This window comes from Micropterus dolomieu, linkage group LG07 (assembly GCF_021292245.1).
Source record: "Micropterus dolomieu isolate WLL.071019.BEF.003 ecotype Adirondacks linkage group LG07, ASM2129224v1, whole genome shotgun sequence".
In the NCBI taxonomy this organism is placed as follows: Eukaryota; Metazoa; Chordata; class Actinopteri; order Centrarchiformes; family Centrarchidae; genus Micropterus; species Micropterus dolomieu.
This window is the reverse complement of record NC_060156.1, coordinates 6,590,159-6,609,556: the sequence shown is the minus strand read 5'-3', so window position 1 is coordinate 6,609,556 and position 19,398 is coordinate 6,590,159. Positions and strand designations below refer to the sequence as shown.

At 37.9% G+C, this 19,398-nt stretch overlaps 1 protein-coding gene across 1 annotated transcript in view; it reads right to left on the bottom strand.

The window, feature by feature from the left end:
* Positions 1 to 440: 440 nt before the first annotated feature.
* lrp1bb (low density lipoprotein receptor-related protein 1Bb) overlaps positions 441 to 19,398 on the bottom strand; it is a 288,718-nt gene continuing 269,760 nt past the window's right edge. The window contains exons 82-92 of the mRNA XM_046053790.1: positions 17,881 to 18,006; positions 17,374 to 17,538; positions 11,824 to 11,985; positions 11,112 to 11,286; positions 10,661 to 10,765; positions 7,615 to 7,728; positions 5,256 to 5,332; positions 4,649 to 4,739; positions 4,165 to 4,315; positions 2,439 to 2,513; positions 441 to 1,601 (exon numbers count right to left, since the gene is read on the bottom strand). Of these exons, the coding sequence (XP_045909746.1) occupies positions 1,461 to 1,601; positions 2,439 to 2,513; positions 4,165 to 4,315; positions 4,649 to 4,739; positions 5,256 to 5,332; positions 7,615 to 7,728; positions 10,661 to 10,765; positions 11,112 to 11,286; positions 11,824 to 11,985; positions 17,374 to 17,538; positions 17,881 to 18,006 (1,382 nt within the window). The 3' untranslated portion in view covers positions 441 to 1,460. The remainder of the gene's footprint in view (positions 1,602 to 2,438; positions 2,514 to 4,164; positions 4,316 to 4,648; positions 4,740 to 5,255; positions 5,333 to 7,614; positions 7,729 to 10,660; positions 10,766 to 11,111; positions 11,287 to 11,823; positions 11,986 to 17,373; positions 17,539 to 17,880; positions 18,007 to 19,398) is intronic.

The window sequence follows — 19,398 nt, the reverse complement described above, 5'->3', positions numbered from 1 at the left end:
TCATTCAGCAGGTGGCACTGACGCTGTGTCCCCACCACCATGTAATGAATGGTGTTGGCCTTCCTGCACACACAGTGAGGGCAATAATCCCCCATCAGCCACCTTCCTCTGCACAGCAGGTAAAGGACCCCATACTGTTGATTGACTTGTCAGGTCAGTGGCCATGTGTACCACTGAAATATATAACAACTCTGACAGTTTTATCACTTGTTCAATAGACTGATAGGACTGCACACTTACTATTACTTTTATATTGAATACAGTACTATTATAATACTGCGCTGTATAGTTTTCTCAACATCCTATGAAGCGAACTAATTTAAAGATTTACTGTTTATTGTTTTGTGGAAGACAAGGTGTGAACAGCTATTGCCTAAGAAAGGCACACAAAGTGGAAATAAGCCCCCTTTATTCAATATCGATTTACATTTTATATAAAAATTAATTACATTTAATACATTTCTTCAAAATACAAGCAGCCAAACAACATACAAATCAAATACAAAATTATAAAATTTCTTATATTTATCATCTTCCTTTTCTGAAGTAACAGATGTGTTTTATAATAACTCTTAATAACCTTTTTGTAGCTGTGGTAAATCTCTTTCTTGCCTACATTTTGAATCCATCTGTTGACATATGAGACCTAGAAAAATATGGTATTCAGTATCTGTCTTTTCAGTGTACAGTACAGGATCTGGGAATCTGATCGGAAAACATTCAAGGTGGGCTTCAATCTCTTTCACCAGAAGATGGTATATTACTGTCGAAACAGGGCAGATGGAGCTTGATATCCGTGGAAATGGAAAAGACAGAAGACCTATGGAATTACATACTTTGTGTGAAAAGATCTGTTGATATTATGGCCTTCACTGGAAATCCAGTCAGTAGATCCGGATAGATCCATATAGGTATGCCAAGGAGGGGGGAAAAAAAGATATAACCTCAAAAATATCAAGCTTCACTGCTCAGTTGCGAAGCTTTGTAAAAGTAAAAAGAAAGAGACCTTACAAACAACCCACACACCTCTTCTCTACTATACTTACATTTGTTCAGAAAAATTGAGCCAACCTGCCTTCACTACCTTCACAAATCAACACAGTGTCTGTATTCCACTTAAACTAAAAACAGATATGGGTAAAAATTTTAGCACTGCATTTTAAGGTTTAAACTGTGCACAAGTGTGGCTTATGGTGTTAATAAAGTTTTTGCAAATCAGCAGCTTTACTTCAGTGTCATACAGTATACAGTGTAGCGCTGTATAACTTATGTTTGACAAACATTAGAAAGCAAACAGTAAATGGAAAATAAAACTCTCAGCACACCAACAAGGACATTATGCTGATGCTAAACCAGTAAAACCTAAGAGCCTCATAGGAAATAGAAAAACTCATGTTTCCTCCTTCATATTATACATTGTACACTGTGGTAAAAAAAGAAGTACAAAGTGTAAAGTTAGGCTATGCGGCGGTTTCATGAATTGTCCCTTCTAGTTTCTTTGGGAGTAGCTCTCTCCTCTCGTCAATACTGATGACTGGCTTCCGGCAGTTCTGCCCGTCGATATATATCTTTGCATACACTGGGTTGGAATAGTTCATGGGCTGTTTAGGAAGGAAAGAAGATGGAAAAAAATATTTTTATTACTATAGAACAGTTGGAGTCTTAAAGTTGCATTCATAAGTAGTTGGCCACTTGGGGACAGTGGAACAAGCTGAGAGATAGACCATCCTACAAAGTTGTTGTGGCAAACACTACACACCTACTTTAATCAAATCCAGTGCATACGAAACAATATTATCATTCCTCTGGAGTCGTGTTTTGTATATCTCAGAAATCCTGAGAAGAAGTGAAGTAAAGTCCCTCTTCTTGTAGCTCTGTTTTGGTCTTCACCAGCTACTAAAAAAATATGTGTCTCTAACTGCTAAATGCGTCACTATGTTCACGACTGAAACTGTCTGCTGTTTAGTGCCGAGCATATAGTGTCGGTTTATCAGAGCTTGTTCATGTTACACAGGGTAATTTAAGGTAATGTTAATAAGAATATTCATTTGTGCAGCTTTAAGGAAAGCCGACTGTGATTATTAAGGCACAAGACATGAATTGTTACTCAGCAAGCAGTAGTACAGTTACAGACAGCAACATGCAGAAAGAAGCCACTTTAAACATAAAGCCATGCAAGCACAGTCTACATTCTTCTACAAGCATAGTAGTAGCTTTTCTTCTTTGTTCCATTGAGTATATTTTAGTACTGATCTCACAAAATGATGTAGGAACATGACAGTGGATGATACCATACCTCACTTTGGCCTGATTTACATTTGGTATTGGTAATCATATCAACTTGTTTAAAATGTCAGGAAACTACACAATGCACACTGCTTGCCTACATGAGGATGATTTTTTTAGGACAAACATGAAGTGAAATTTGTAAAATTCACCTGTCCAGGTATTACCTCCTTGGGCACAGAATTGATGCCCAAGGTGCGAGGGTCACTGGATTTTACACACCAGCCCTGCAACACAACAAGCACCACCTCTGTTTACAGTGCAAAATTTACAATCACGGCTAACACCATACAGTTTGATGGATGTATATATGCATGGCCATCTACTGGTTATATATGTAGAGACGTTACAATCAGTCTATTTGTGGGCTATATGACTTATGTTTAACTCCATATAAAACTGCACTGAAGTAGGGAATTGCAGTAGACCTAGAGAGTGTAGTGGAATACAGAATATAGTTTAGATTCAAGCCAGCGTGCCTCTGTTGAAAGTACAGCCATGTTGGACTGACAACAGCAAATGTCAAAGTTGGCAGGGCCAGAAGCAATAGCATTAGGCTTGAATCTCTAGCAGGTGAGCGAGATAACAACCTCACTGACGGTGTTGTGATTCATTTGATATGCTGAGTGTTAGTGTGGGATTGAGACCAATGGGCAGAATAAATCAACAGCCAGATGAAAATTCCTTTTGGTTCATGGCACTTTTCTTGCATACTAGCCAGCTTTTATAACAGCTCCTCGAAACCTAATGTAATTCCATTTCATTTAGCCAAATGCTAGATATCACACTGTCACAGTTATTGAAGAAACCAAACACCAAAATATTTTTCTAAAGCTGGAAAACACAAACTCAGTAAAAAATTTATTTTTCAAGTTACCCAAAATTTCCAAAATGTCTTGTTTACGCGCTTGTACTTGCATTCTTGGATGCAGATTTACAGCACAGGTAATTGTGCAGGTTCAGAGATGGTTAGAGATGCTAGTGCAGCAGTGATGCTCCTGCAACAAGTTTAATAATTATCAGGTGTGAGAAGGATTGGCATCAACCATGGCCAATCAAATCAGCTCCTCTCCTCTCCCTTTTCAATTGATATTAAAGCACTATTATCAAGTATGTGTTAGAGGACATGAATACATATGACAACTCAAATATGAGTTTAAAGAGGTTGCTATATATATATATATATATATATATTACAGAGAGAGAGAGAGAGAGAGAGAGACACACACACACACACACACACACACACACACAGCGCACTTAAAATGCATATGCTGCTAAATTAAATTAAATTCCCGTTTCTGGAAATAATGAAATTCTGAGCATTCTGATAGATGGAATCCTATAAAATGATTGATTGATCATATAACATAATGTATCGCAAATATCATTCACCTAGACATGTCAAAAGGAGATTTTTATGTATGTATATCTGTGATGTGCTTTTGTTTTGTTTTTGGTCACCTATGCGTAATTATTGTGAGTGGATATGATGAGTAGATCAGTGATTGTAAAAGATCGGGCAACGGCTCAGTGCCGGGAAAGTTTTGTGATAAAACCAGATAAAATGATATGTTATTATAACAAGAAATGCTTCTTGTAAAACTGAATCATTTGGTACTTAGTCATAATAAAAACAAATTGAAAAATGTCTTGTTATTATGTGAAGAGGATCTTGTTAAAACAAGAAACTTTTAGATAAAATGACAAACCGAGCATGTATTTTTGTTTGTCGTGTGGCGCTGCTGTAATGCTGCACTGCATAAAACAACTAAAACACTACGACAAAACCATTATATTTGCTTTTCAGCCTTTGGTTAATGCTTTAGTTTGGTGTTGTCATTGTGGTATGTTTAATATTGAAGTCAATAAGCCAACCTTGTGAGGGTCCAGCGTGAAGTTGGGTCGCAGCAGGCTGCCTGCATCAGCATGGTTGTCATGGTCCACTTCATACATGTTGTATGACGGGTTCCCAATTTCCACGTTTATCCCTCCGTTTGTCATGGGCTGCCTCTGGACACGTTTTCCCCTGAGGTGTGCGGAGCCAGGCATCATTAACATGATACACAACATGCAGGTCAACTTGTACAGCATCACATGGCTCCACAAAACAAATCACATCACACTACTTGGCACAATTGGAGTACATAACTTTGCTGGGCAGACCTAAAAGCTGATTTATAATCAGAGGCTCAGTGCAGAGGTTTAGTGTTCTGCTGAACATTCTGAAACAAACAAACTTTTCATTTATAAAGCAAAGATGTCCATTCATCTTCAAAGCTGTGTGGTGTTGGATCTCATATCGTCTGTTGCTGCTTAAAAGACTCTTACTTTCTTATTTATATTTTATTTATTTACTTACTTTTGTCTGCGTCTGCAGATGTAAACACCTGCTACCACCATCACTATCAAGATTACCAGCAGGACCAGAGGCACAATGATAGCTATGCTCCCTGAAAGACAGACAGGGGAGAGATGGTGTGGAGAGATGACTAACAATTGAAAGGAGCTGAGATGGGCTCAGATAGTGACACAGTGTATGTAACCATGCCTGACCGTGGCTTCCTTAAACATTTTTACTTTTCCCTGGGCTTGGTTGCCTGCACACTTCACTCCATTTACAGAGCAGCTGTCCAGTACATATGGGCTATACAGTTATATTTATGTAAATGCATAGATTCTATAAAGACATTAATCATTTTGCAAAATATTGGTTAGAAAATGAGGACTAGAAGAAGTCCCAAAGGTAACATGGTATGTAGAGCTCAGAATAAACATTATAGTATAGTTGCTGCTTTTTACCTGAGATATTTTAACGTATTACCTAAAATGTATTTGAAGACAGAACAGTGACATTACTGAAATCTGATGGGTCAATGACAGCAGCTCCTCAAACTCGAATGAGGTAAACCGGCTGAGTGAAATTGTAAGGTTTTATAATAAGCCATCTTGAAATTCCCAATACTCACCTCCACTGGTATTGTCTGATCTGCTGCTTTTAGGGGCGGGTCTCTCACACTGAGTTCCTGCCCAATTGGCTGAACATCTGAAGGAGGTCAAAAGAGAGTAAAAATAAACCACCATTAGAATACCTTTCCTTGCAGAAAAACTGCTGAGAAAACACATTTACAAAATGAACTACATTATGATGTGACCGTGGCTTACATATACAACACATTATGATTCGGTCTTGCTATGAAGTGCTTTGATCCAAGACAAACAAAACACCACCTGGAGAGAGAGCACTATGTATATACATGTCTTCATAAACAGTGTGTGTGAATTTACATGTGGAGTATTCAGTGTAGGAAAAAAAATCAAAGGATGACAGCGGGACAACAAGTCGTCATCTCATTTGTGTTCTAATGGGATCCGATGGGTGTGATGTATGACCCGTGTTAGAGTAGGTGATAACTAATCTCACACAACTGACGCAGATGGGCCTGTAAAGCCATGAGTGGTCTGGTGGGTGCGGCTGGATGAAATGAAATTACTCTGAATTACATGCACTCTAAAAAAACTGAACATCAGGCTATCAAAAATAAGAATGCAGCCCCTTACATATGGGAACTGTATCACACCCTCGTAGAACGAAATGTCAAAGCGACCTGAATATTAATGGGAAATAAGGGGCAATGGGGAGTTTGATCTCCTTTGGGAAGTGTAAACCATCGTCTTAATTCCATAAGAAATGACAAAATTTTCTTAACCTGTGTCGAAGATATTAAAAGATATTCACCAATTACTTCAGCCTAGTGAATTATACGCATATGTGATGACTGGTCAATAACGAACATATTCAACTTGCCATCATGCACAGGTTGTAAATGCACAGACTGATGCCCACATCACACAGACAGTGTCACGTTTTAGTTTCCCTCCCGATTCTTGTGTGCTGGGTGACGACTGCATGAGATGGGTGGATGGGTGGCAGTGAGGGGCAGCAAAGGTACAGAGTCATGCAGCAACTGATAATGTAATAAGTGCCACACCAGCTACTACCTACACAAAATCTAACAAAAACAGTAATAACTTTGTTCTAAGAGAAGGTTTTAGTTTAATATGGATAAAAAAATAGAGATGTCTTACTGTCCGTCACTGCTACTACTACTACTACTACTACTACTGCTACTACTACTACTACTACTACTACAAAAATAAGTGATATAAAAGTAATAGTTTGACATTTTGGGGAATATGCTTAATATTCGCTTTCTTGCCAATAGTTAGATAAAAGGACTGATACCACTCTCATGTGTGGATGGTAAATATGAAGCTACCGTCAGCAGCTGGTAAGCTTATCTTAGCACAAAGACTGGAAACAGCTAGTCTGGCTCTGTTCAAGGGTAAAAAAAACATCAGCTGGCCAGCACGTCTAAAGCTCACTAATGAATATGTTATTCACGTTTGTTTAATCCATGCAAAAAGCAGTTTAAAAAAACATGTTGCAGGGGGTTACGTGCTGAAATATTTATTGGTCTTGGAGTCACCTTGAGGTTGCCAGACAACTAGCGGAGACTCCAGGAAGTCTGGATTTAGTTGCCTTCGGCTTCCCCTTCCCCCTTGCAGTCTTTGTGCTAAGCTAACTGACTGCTGGCAGTAGCTTCAAATTAACTGTACAGTTAAGTTCAGTAAATAGCTCCTATTTAACTCTCAGCATGAGCACAAGTAAACATATTTCTCCAAATGTCGACCTATTCTTTTAATGCACAGTAGGCTACTGCTTTAATTAGTGATTAATCTAAAGAGGTTGTGACATATTTTACATGCCATTAAGGTTAAATCTGTGAAGGAGCTAATTTATCTCAGAGACTTCCTTCTTAAATAAAGGTTACCTAAAAAAAAACTAAAATAATACAAAGGTGATATAATAATAAAAATGCTGTTACTTAACGACAATAAGTTAATGAATACTTTATTATTACAAAATAATGATATTAGATAAAATGAGTGAGTGAGAAAATATTTTTCCTCCTGGTCAAATGCTAAGTACAGCTGTGAACATTGCTGGTAACAATATGGCAAAAGCTCAGAGAAAAATAGTGTTTTGCAAACAACTTAGTTAGCTAACACTAACACTGCCCTGGCTGTGACAACACACATTGTTTAAAACCTGAATCTTTCAGTTGACTATTTTCAGTCATGTTGAATTACTTTTTGACTTTATCCATCACTTATTACATGATAAGTTGCTACAAGGCGGCACTGTGACAAACAGCCCATATACTGGACTAAGGCTGAAATGGAGCCAGATGGAGTTGGGGTGGGGGTGTGGACAAAGGGGGTGAGTAGGCTCTGAATACAGCTGGAGAGGTGAGAAGGACCTACTTGCAGCGTGGTTTGTTAAGAGCTGTTAATGTGCACATCCCCTCATTCTGACAGAAGTAATCGCAGGGGTTGGCCAGCTCATCACAACGTTGGTTCTTGAACCCTGACGTGCAGCTGCAAAACATTGTGTTGGGAGTGATAAAAGGGCCCAGAGAATGTATATTGTTGAACTGTTGGCTGCTTGATGAATGGAGACTGACACACTAATCCCGTTCAGCAGCTTCAGTTATAAAACGGAGTAAGTCAATTTTGTGTCCGCATCCAGCAAATTAGCAAAATAAATAATATGAACACAAATCAATTTCACTGCTCACCGACTGAGGTATATCTGCAAGAGAAGAGTCTGTTAAATTGGTCTCACCTCTGACATGTGTATTTCTTTGAGAAATAAGGTATGGGATTGTAATAAAAAGACTAATAACAAATATTTGTGGTCAACTGGTTACCAACAAAATATAACAGCACAAAAACAAAACATTATTTTCAAAAAATACCAACTTTGGATAACAAACAATTTCCAAAATATCAAAATGTATAAGATGTCATACAGGTACATTTTAGAGTTTACTGTAGAGTGAATATCACATCATACTACAAACAGAAAAACACAAAAAATAATATAAATAACTAAAATAACTAAGTCTTTTACTGTCTTATACTTGATCACATTCATATATAGAGAGCTGAAGTGAAACTGGAACTTCCATGTTTTGTTACACAAGTACGAAAAGCTCAATGAAACTCTCATTAACATTTGTAACAATGCTAATAACAAAAAATCCAGTCTCGGAACAGAGCCTCTCAACAGCATCTTCTGTGGCTCGCTTCATACGTCTAGTTTTTAGTGGCCTTTAACAAACACCATTTCCCATAAGCCCTAGACCTTTGCGGGCTAAATGTCATGGATTGACTAAGCTAGCCACAACTAAATGAGTTGTGGCTAGCTTAGACACATCTTCAGTTTTCTGACACCAGACATTACAGCACAAAATTGGAAAATGACTTCAGAAGAATTTTAAGAATATGAATGAAACCAAGTTGCGATGAAGATGCAAGTACCCACTCTTCCGTGGTTGTAGATTTTCATGTTAGTTATAGTTTCTTCTGCACTCATGTAATTATGAGCATAGATATTCATTATGTATTTATGAGCACATGTACTAACTTTTTTGGCTTTATTTGACACTGATCAGTGAAGACGTAGACAGGAAATGGGGAGAGAATCTGAATCGAACTGTTGCGGACACGCAGCCATGTGGCATGCATGTAACCTGCATGTAACCATTGGGCTACCAAGGTGATCCAGGACTGGCATCAACTTTGTTAAAATCACAATGGTTTAATTTCCTAATAGCCACTGCTAAAGTGGATGCCAATTTGTCTTGGAATATAATTGACAGTAGACCCCATGAACAACCTTTATTTTTTAGAAAGACTGATTAATGAAAGGTTGAATGAGAGATTGCATTGAGTAACAGAAGCTAGTGGAACAGAGGTTAGCCCGGACATGACTTCCTAACTTCCGTCCTCTATAATTTGCAATTTGAAAACCAATATTGAAAATTGGAGTATTGTACCCAAACCTTACTGCTGTATTTCGACTCTAACTAAACCAAACTCTAACTAAACTCTAATGCTAACAATAAAACCATATAATGTCATTTAATTTATAGAATTAAGAATATGGGACTTGTTCAAACTGTCCACTGGATACTGTTTACCAGTCCTTTAAAAATAATATCATAGCTGTGTGGAAATAATGTTATTCCAGAAAAAAAATTTAAGTAAAAAGTGCCACATCAACAACACCTTTTCATGGCTTTGGACTATGAGTGCTATTGTGCACACATAGTCCAAAGCCAGCTTCTCAGTTACAGCATCAGAGCTAAGTAATACGGTTGTGGCCTACTATTGATTGGTGTAGGTTTATTGCTCTAAGTGGCTAAAACAACTGTTGAAGCAACTGATAATATTTAAATAATTCTTAGCGAACGATGGTCAGGGCTTGGATGTTTACCATAGATGTCTTTACTGCATACTGATGCATGGAAAAACCCAACCTTTTTCATTGTTTAATGCAATAATTATCACTACAATTGAAGCAGCTCTGCCCTGCAAGGTTTTTCGCTTTGGGAAGGCTTGATGAAATATACATTTACTCAGAGTATTAAGGTCAAACATTATGATTTCTTGACACAGACATATCCATCATCTCACATAATCTCTGTTCTTTGCAGCAAATAATAAACCACATTATCAGGATCTGTTAACCTCATCGAATAAGATGAGAACATTTGCATAGAAATTGATTCTATCCCCTGGAATTTGTGAGTGATGGCGACAAATTTCAATTTAACTATAGTGGGCAGTTAAAAGAACAGAGAGTTGACTTTTGAAATGGATTTCCAATTTCCTCCTTGGAGATGTTGTTAACACAGCACTGCATGTGATTAACGCTGAGGTGGTATTAATCTATAGGCAGCACTTTGACTCGTCTTTCACAATGATTTCCTTGTGTCTGCCAGTCAAGCTTCTGTCTGATACAAATTTTTGCCGTTGAATTTCATGACATGTCCTACACATACCTCAGCTTCTTTTTTTTAGAGAGCAAACTTCTAAAACCTAATACTGAAGGGAGTCATGAGAAGCCTGACATCAGCTCTTAGCTGCAAGAAGGAACAGTATGATATGTTCAGAATGGCAAGCTTTGAAGGGGTTTTGAAACCATTTTTATCTGCCTAAAAACCTTAAGCCACAGTAAGGTGTCACACAGCATAAGATGGTGTACTGGTACTCAGCCCCCTGCTGTGCCATGGCCTCCACATAGTGACATCAAACCTTCCCTCAACTTAAGGATTTCTTTCCAGAGGAAGACATGTATCTTATTCTGTTCTCCAAGCAGGGAAATGGTGCCCCTTGGTGATCTTAGGCCAGGCTTTCTGGGCACAGAGACGACATTTGAATGGAAATAGTGAGAGTGTGGATAATAGTAGAGAACGTTCATTTTTAGCCCCCACTTTCCTTCACCCATTAAGCAGTGACTTACTGACAGAAAGGCAGGTTGGTGTCTGGGTCCAGGTGACAGGTGCCTCCATTGTAGCAATATCCGTCACACAGCTGACAGCTCGGTGCTATTCTGCCATTTGTGCAACTGGAGGGTGAAGAAATAATGGATGCTAGCGACAAGCACTACTATAAACTATACTTTTACAAGAAGCAAAAACGACTCAACAGTTTTGTCAAACATATGCATAATTCATATAAAGAAGGAGAGTTCATCTGGCTTCTAATTCACTGACATTACCACAACCTAAATTGCTGTTGGGTGAGTGGCCCAATACATTTTTCCAGTTTAATGAAATCAATTCCTGCGGATACAGAAACTGAAACCAGAGAATACACTGTAGACCTAATGCTTTTCAATCAATGATGAGGACTTTTGCATTATAACAAAGAGGATGAGGGACAAGAACAGTGAGTAGATACCAATCACTCACTTGCAAACCACATCTCCTGTTTCCTCGTTAATGAGGCATGGAGCTCCGTGGCATCGAAGACACTTGTCCACCTCACACTTGTTTCCCTCAAACCTGGCAGGACACACACACTCCACATAGCCACTACTGGATAGAGTGCAGGCCTTGGAGTTCACACAGTAGTGATGACAGATGTCTGTTTCACATTCAGAGAGACAAAGAGAGAGGGTAGCGTGTAATGAGAAACTGGGAACGTACAGTTAAGTTGGGCTTTAATGGGACTTAATTATCCACATCAAATGACATCTTAGCCACAGATGAAAACGTATTACCCCCTCGGGCAGGACTAATGATGTGCTGTTGAAATTGTTTTCTACCAAACAATTATTACAAAACAATGAAAAAGAAAATGCATTATCACTTCAGCACAGAAATGCCCAAAGGTTGTTTGATTGGAGTACTTTGATTTTGTTTATCTGCAAAGAGAGGCAGATGTGGTGTTTGTGGAAAGAAAATACTTTAGGGGGTTGTTTTTGTTCCACTCTGTGTATGAACTTTCAAATGCTTAGTTCTATAGATTTAATGTGGCATAACTGAATTCAAATCAATGTTTTGTTCTGATTGTTTTTGCGGCTATACTTGAAAGGCTAATGTCAATCATATGAAGGCCAAGTGCATGACAATAAATCATTTGTTGTGTTTGCCACCACCAAGTAATAGGTGCAGGACTCACGGTAAAGACAACGGTCCCCAGTATATTCGGCCATACAACGGCAAACTGGCTGGTTCCCCTGAGTGACGTCGCATGTTCCCCCATTTAAACAGTAGTTGTCACAAATCCTCCTCTCACAGAAAGGCCCTGAGAAACCAACAGGACAGCGGCATGTAGGCTTACCTGGACAAAAAAAATGAAAGATTAAGAAAGCATGAAAAGACCAAAACTAACAATGCATTGGTCCTACTCACACTCATTTTGTCTGTGTAGCCAAATCCTAATAAAACTTATTCCTCTGTGCCATAGACCATCATTGTTTTTCACAAATTCTCACATTACCATATCAATACACATGCTGCTGCACTGGGTCATGTGTTCCTTCATTACAATGAACATGGGCTCTTTAGTTTAGTGTCTATCACACATATACTATCCTGCTGTGATTAGTCTTTTGTACTTATGACAAAAAATAGTCCCCTACAAATGCACCTGTTTGAGTTACATTTACTAAAATATAAATGGCCCAGCTGTTTATTACGGACTCTTGTTTGAAAATGAAACTTGTGACCCATTAAAAAAAACACTTTCCTTTGTCTACAGGGAATACATGCTTATGCATTATGCATACTTATGCTTATACAGCTCCAGTGCATAACTGCCCGTCAATCTGTCAATCATAGCTACATGTTGTATGGAAATTATACTCCCACAGTCATCAAGACAGGTGTTAAATAGAATCAGTAACAAAAACATCCAGTACTCTTGTGTGAGCAAAGGCAAAGGTCCATCCGTCACTTTTAGGCACATTCATATATGGGTAAAGGTGACTGCAGATCAGCACCTATGGAGAGACACTTAGGTGCCATTTTCTCAGATAAGTCAGTCTCTTGGGGATCCCAAATCGTTCCCAGGCCAGACACAATATGCATATAAGTGTGTTCTGGGTTTGCCCACGGTTTTCTTCCTTGTCAGACATGTCTGGAATCTCTCTAACAGGAAGGTGTCAGGAAGCATCCTAATCAGCTGTGCAAACGACCTCAAGTGGCTTCAACATCATGGGGAGGTGATTCTACCTAGTGTTTTTTTTCCCTCAGATTTTTTATTTTCCAACATATTTTTAAAGGCTTCATTTTATCTTACACACACAATACTTGAGAGAAAAGCCCACCCTTTTTTCAGCTAGGGTACCTCCACAACTCTCCTGACTGTGGATCAGATACACCCAAACCAATAAAACCCCTCAAGTGACCAGCAATTTCACTGGTCTAAAACGACATGACAATTTAATACAATCATTAATGGTTGCTTGTAATTTGTGTGTGAATGCTCTTTTTCTGCTATTTAAATTTGCACTTTGTAAATGTTTGATGACACTGATTAAACCTACTGGCCAAAAGGCATTTTACAATGACTTTAGCAGTGAACCTAGACACCCTGCAAAAGAAATTTGCTCTGGCGCCTTGTATGCAACATCCAAGGTGTCCGACTGGGGACCTTTGTTGCGTGTTTCACCCTTCCCTCTGATCGACATTTTATCTATTAATATAAAAATAGTGATTGTTGGAGTTGAATGAGTGTGATTTATTGTTAGTAGGAGTAGCACATTATCAGCAGGTGGGAATGTTTCAATCAAATCAACTTCAAAAACAGTGCACTCCCCACCATGATTCACTCACATTTTCCTGATGGACAGGCAGGAGCGTCACAGCTGATTTAAGGGATGTTCAGAAAAGGCAACAATTGTCGCTGCCCAGGCACGACTGCTTGCATAGTAGACAACCAAGTTGCCATGGATACAGGTTTCGCCATGTAGGTCACACCACACTACTTCGTAATTTCACACTCCACAACTCTGTGGCTGGGATAATCTGGGTTAGAAATGTCCAAGAGACAATCATTCTGCCTCGTCACTTCTCTGTTAACAATGGCTGCTGGGGTTATAAGCTTTCTTAACAGGCTGCCCAGCTCTGTGTTTTTAATGTAAAAGCTTAAAACTCCCATGCACCCTGAACTACCAACTGTGTGATTAACACTTCTTTTCTATAAATCTCAAGTGAACATTATTGCATAATTTGAAAGTTGGAGTATGTTTTAGGCGTAGGATAGTTTAGTTAGTGTTACATACAGTATCTCATACTAGCTCAGGTTTGTTGTTGATGCAACATTGCAAGATATCAGCTTACCACAGCCATGTTACAGTGACATTTTTATAAAAATGCACCAGTATGCATTGTGCCTTGTCTTGGTTTCTGTTTGTCAGTTTGTAAAGGGATGAATTACATGGGAAATCCATGAAGGTGACGCATACATAGTTAAGTCTTTACTTTTGCTTTTACAACTTCACCTGAGTCAGTCTGTGGAGTTGGGGATACACCACCAAATTTTTATGATATGCAGCCTCAGGCCTTCTTTTTGAACTTGGCACTTTTGAAAAGTGCAGACTATTTATCAAACCCTAGCCTACAGATCGAAGGCACACGCTGATCTTGGTTAACTATATTGATTTGTTGTTAAGCTTAATTATTTGGAAAAGGGATCATGTCTTTGGGCACTCTCATACGTTCAAACCATTTATGTGGCAGTATGTCAGTAGACCTTTAACAATAAAACAGTATGTTGACTTGCAGAATAAACCAAATAATTACCTTCTGTGCAGAGCATGTGTTAACAAATGAAGGTAACTCAATTTAAATACAATTTGTTTTGGATCTACATGAAGGTGTTGTTAGGACTGTGGTTTTGTGTTCATGTTTTTCCTGTTTTAGTCTGTTTTATGGTTTGGGGTTCTGTGTTTCTTCTGTCCTGCCTTGTTTATTCTCATGTTCAGTTTGATTCACTTTACCAGTTTTGTCTCATTTCCTGTTTTGTTATCTTAGTCCTGCGTTTTAGTTTTTTATGCCTTAGTTCTTAGTCCTGTGCCTTACTTTATGTTTTAGTGTTTACTCCTGGTCTGTGTACTTCTATGTTTTTATTATTTTAGTCTTGTCTGCTTTGTGTTCTGTTTTATCCTAGTCTTAGTCTGTTCCTAGGTTGTAGTTTATTTGTGTTATTTAGTTTTCTGTCTGCTAAATGTTTGTTTGTGTTCTCTCTCTGGTGATTGTTTATTTGACAGTGTTTAGTCTTGCGTGCTTGTTTCCTGTTATGTTTAGTTTGTCTTCTTCTGTTCAGTCTGCTTGTTTTATGTCCTGTTTAGTTTTCATCTATTGAGTGTTCAGTTTGTGTTTCTGCATTTTGGTCTGGTCCCGTCTGTCCACCTCAATTGGTTTCACCTGCTTGCCTGTGTCAGTATTCTCTGTTCTCTGTGTTTTTGGATACTACCCCATGGATTATACTTAGTTCTTTGTTTTCTTGTGGATTATGTTTCGGTCGGAGTTTCCTTTGTTGGGACATTTGCTGCTGTGCTCCCAGCGTAAGCCTTTTTAGTTTGTTTAATAAATCTTTATTTTGGACTGCAACCTTCTTGCCTATTGTCTGCATTTAAGTCCAAACCTCTACTCCCTGCCACAACACTCAGCCTACCCATGACAGGTGTAGTGAATTGCACATTTTAAAATAATTGTTAATATATGATTACTAATTCTAACAGAGAATAAAACATAAACAGAAAAGGTGATTGGGAGACTATCACTAAGTGTGAATTAGGATCCTTTACAAAACATACTTTTAATCAAAATAAAAATTAAGCTGTACTAAGCAAGGCAGTCAAGTTATGATGAATAATGGAGGCAAGTACAGACAATTTTAGATCAGTGCCATCGTTTTCTGTGCAGTCTGCGGTTATTAAGAATATTTTTCATTGCCAACGTTTAAGAGGTAAAAGAAACACACACTCAGACAACACAACACAGAAATTGTGTGTTTTGTTTTTTATTCAAATGGGCTTAGCCAGCCCTTAGCATTTGCATCTTTTTTTTAGCTTTATCATAAATGTGTGAATAGCTATACTCAAAATACACACAGCAGAAAAACACACAACCAAGAATATTTCAGGATGGCATTGTGTATTTCACCTGTACTGCACCACACAGTAAGTCATAGCTTAGAGACACACAGATTTGAATTGTAAATGAATCTTGTAAAATAAATCTCATAAAAACATAGTAAAATGAGAACAGTTGTTAATGTCTATGGTTTAAGTGTTTTTGTTGCCAATAGTTCCATTAGAGTAAACCAGCCAAAGGAGCAGGAATTCAATGACAACTTGTGTTTTTATGGATATAATGGGAGAATTTCCAGCCCTTAATCAATTGTGAGGTTGCCTTCAGTCCCTTTTTATCACCACAGTGGGGAACCCCCCCCCCTACATTTGCTCCCTTGCTCAACTTTGGTCACTTGTTCAGACCAATATTCATTTGCCTCAAAGACATGGGCTCAATGCAGCAAAACCTCTTCATACATGAAAAAATTAACAATTGCCAAACATGAATGAACGAAAATGTCCTGAGCAGCACTTTCATTTTCCTCTCTGATGTCCACCATAAATAGGAATACAATTCATCATCAACTGTAGCATGTTGGACTCTCTCTTATTCAGTCCTGAAGCCCTATTGCAGTGATCCCATGGCACGTATCTGATTTTTATGATAGACAAATTGTATTTTGTTTAATGAGCAGCAGTCATTATCCTGGCTTCTTTTTTTTTTTATGTCACGTAGAGTTGTTTTAAAAATCTAAAAAGAATTTGAGATAAAAAGATAATAACACAGATTTTCCTTCAAAATCTGTTTACTTCCTGTTGGGCAGACCTGTTTCCCAAAGGCCAAAGGAAAAATAAACAGATTTCATTGCATGATTTAAAAAGACTGGTGGAGTGTGAAAGCCTATTTCATTGAATAAATGTTTAATCAAAAGCATTCACATCACAAATCAAAAGCCCACATTTTTTTTTACCTCTCAAACTGTTTGGCCTAACTGCTATGTCTCACTCAAACTGAAACGTACTGCCCGATTTATAATTTTATTTACTGGATGTCAGTCAATGAATACATCTTAAATGAATTCAAACCACTCGAATTAGATTCTACCATTATTTAATATTTATGTGAGTACACACGCTATACTTTTTGCATCAGGGAAATTGCTCTGGTGAATCTTTTTTTATGATAACAAATGGAAATGGAGATGTTGTGGGTAATTGCTATGATGGGCAGATGATGTTCAGACCTGTAAATCAACCATAACATTTTTAATAGTGCCATACATCCTGATTCAATTCTACGGCTGACATCTCAGCATATTCATATACAATCAATAAATTGTGGGGTAGAACCAGTTGTTCCAGAAACCATGAAAGCATGAAAGAAGACCTTGATATGAAAGAAGGCTGATATTTGAGACTCGTTCGGCAGGAGCATCAATGACAAAAACTGCTCAACTGGCAGATGTAATGTGGCAAATTTGAGCTCATGTGAGAAGGGCATGGAAGTTTAAAGGAAGACAAATGTGGCTGAATGCCATCATGCACTGGATCAGTGTGCAGGAGGAAATGTGCAGGAATTCTGAATTGAAAATGTCTGTGGCAGTGATGCTGCAGATGTTGTTTGACAGTATATTTTGAAGCGGACTTACCCAGAGGTGAGCCCATGCAGGTGCCTCCATTTAGGCAGTAGTCTGTACAGTGGTTGACCTCACAGCGCTCCCCTGAAAAGTCAGGCCAGCAGTAGCACCTCCAGTCTCCTTTCTCATTGGCTAAACAGCGGCCTCCATTCTCGCAGGGGGGACGGCACAGTTCACCTTCACAACAGTAAAGCCCATATCACTTACTGTGGTGCAGTGTGTAGCAGTCACTTCAAACAGTGCTATGCTGCTAATGTCAGACAGCAACAACTGTAGAGGTGTGAACCTGAATTTTTGAGTAGATGAGCAACACAAACTCCATGCAACCTCAACCTCAACTATTGATGTTTCAAATTTTTTTTTGGTGCTATATTTTGTTTCCAATGCTCCAACGACTGTTCAGTTTATGTTGAAATCAAAGACGGGTGTCTACCTATTAGCAACACCATTAAAGATGCTGATATATCATACAACAACAAGCCATCTTAACTGTGGCATGAAATGCAAGAGTAGGCCTACCTGAGATGATGATATCACTACAGGTGCCATTGACCAGTACCTTCCCCTCTGGGCATGAACATCTGGCACCCGTTGGGTTAAGCAGACACATGAAGTCACATGACATTCTCAGGCATGGATTTGATGCTGTGGAGAAAGTACAAATAAAAAAGGAGCCAAGAGGATAATCTGTCAGTCTGGACTGAGATGAGAAAGACTGGTTTGTTTGTGAAAAATGTGTTTGTTCATTCTCAGAGTGAAGCTATTTATTTCAAGTGTTTTAATTTCTGTTTTAATGGGTGTTATTTCTTGAAGTCCAGAGAGGCACAATGCTAAAGCATTTGAACAACTTCACACAAGCCTCATCTTCAGATTCCCGTTGTCTAATTGATTGGTGGCACTTTGAAGTGCTCTTTTCCCTGCCATTTGCAGTGGGTGGACAAAATAACACAAACATATCATGTATCTTGTATATGAAATAGGTCTTGCAGTCACTAATTTAAAATTAATATTTGAATTTAACCCTCTTATGCATGAATTATTAAAAAAAATTATCTAGATTTTTTAAAGATTCTTTTTATAACTCAAAATTGGGCTAAATACAGTACAATTTACATTTTTTTCAAAATTCTGTTTAAATTTAAAATTATTTAACTGTCCACACCATGCAACAAAGGAGTAAAATTTCACACCTGACAATATGAAATATGTTTTTTATGCCATGGTATGCTATGTATTTACCTCAATAGTTGAAAATGAACATTAAAAAATATATTTTAGGAACACATAGAGGAAAAACACTGGGTTTTGGTGGTATCTAAAACTGAAGTTACATGTATGCGGAAACCCAATAGCATATTGTTATCATTATCTGACTTCATATTTAATCATCTCAGTTTTAACATATCAACATCAGACATGTAACAGATAACATAGTTGTAGTTAAAACTGATTTCTTTACAGTAGGTGAATATAATACTTATTCTTATTTCTTGCAAAGGCAGTCAAACGTTTCCATTTAATGCTGTAATATGTACTTTTGCATTGTTATTTATTTTCATATTTTTGTTGTCTGTCATTTACTGTATATTCATATTGTCTGTTTCACTATTATATCACATCCTGCTGCTACATATAATGTTTCTGTTTGCTGCAACATTTCTGAAAAAAGTCACAATTTCTTTTCTTTATTTGGTTTCTTTTACAGTGGGTACGGAAAGTATTCAGACCCCTTTAAATTTTTCACTCTTTGTTTCATTGCAGCCATTTTCCAAAAATCAAAAAAGTTCATTTTATTTCTCAGTAATGTACACTCAGCACCCCATCTTGACAGAAAAAAACAGAAATGTAGAAATTTTTGCTAATTTATTAAAAAAGAAAAACTGAAATATCACATGGTCATAAGTATTCAGACCCTTTGCCGTGACACTCATATTTAACTCAGGTGCTGTCTATTTCTTCTGATCATCCTTGAGATGGTTCTACATCTTCATTTGAGTCCAGCTGTGTTTGATTATACTGATTGGACTTGATTAGGAA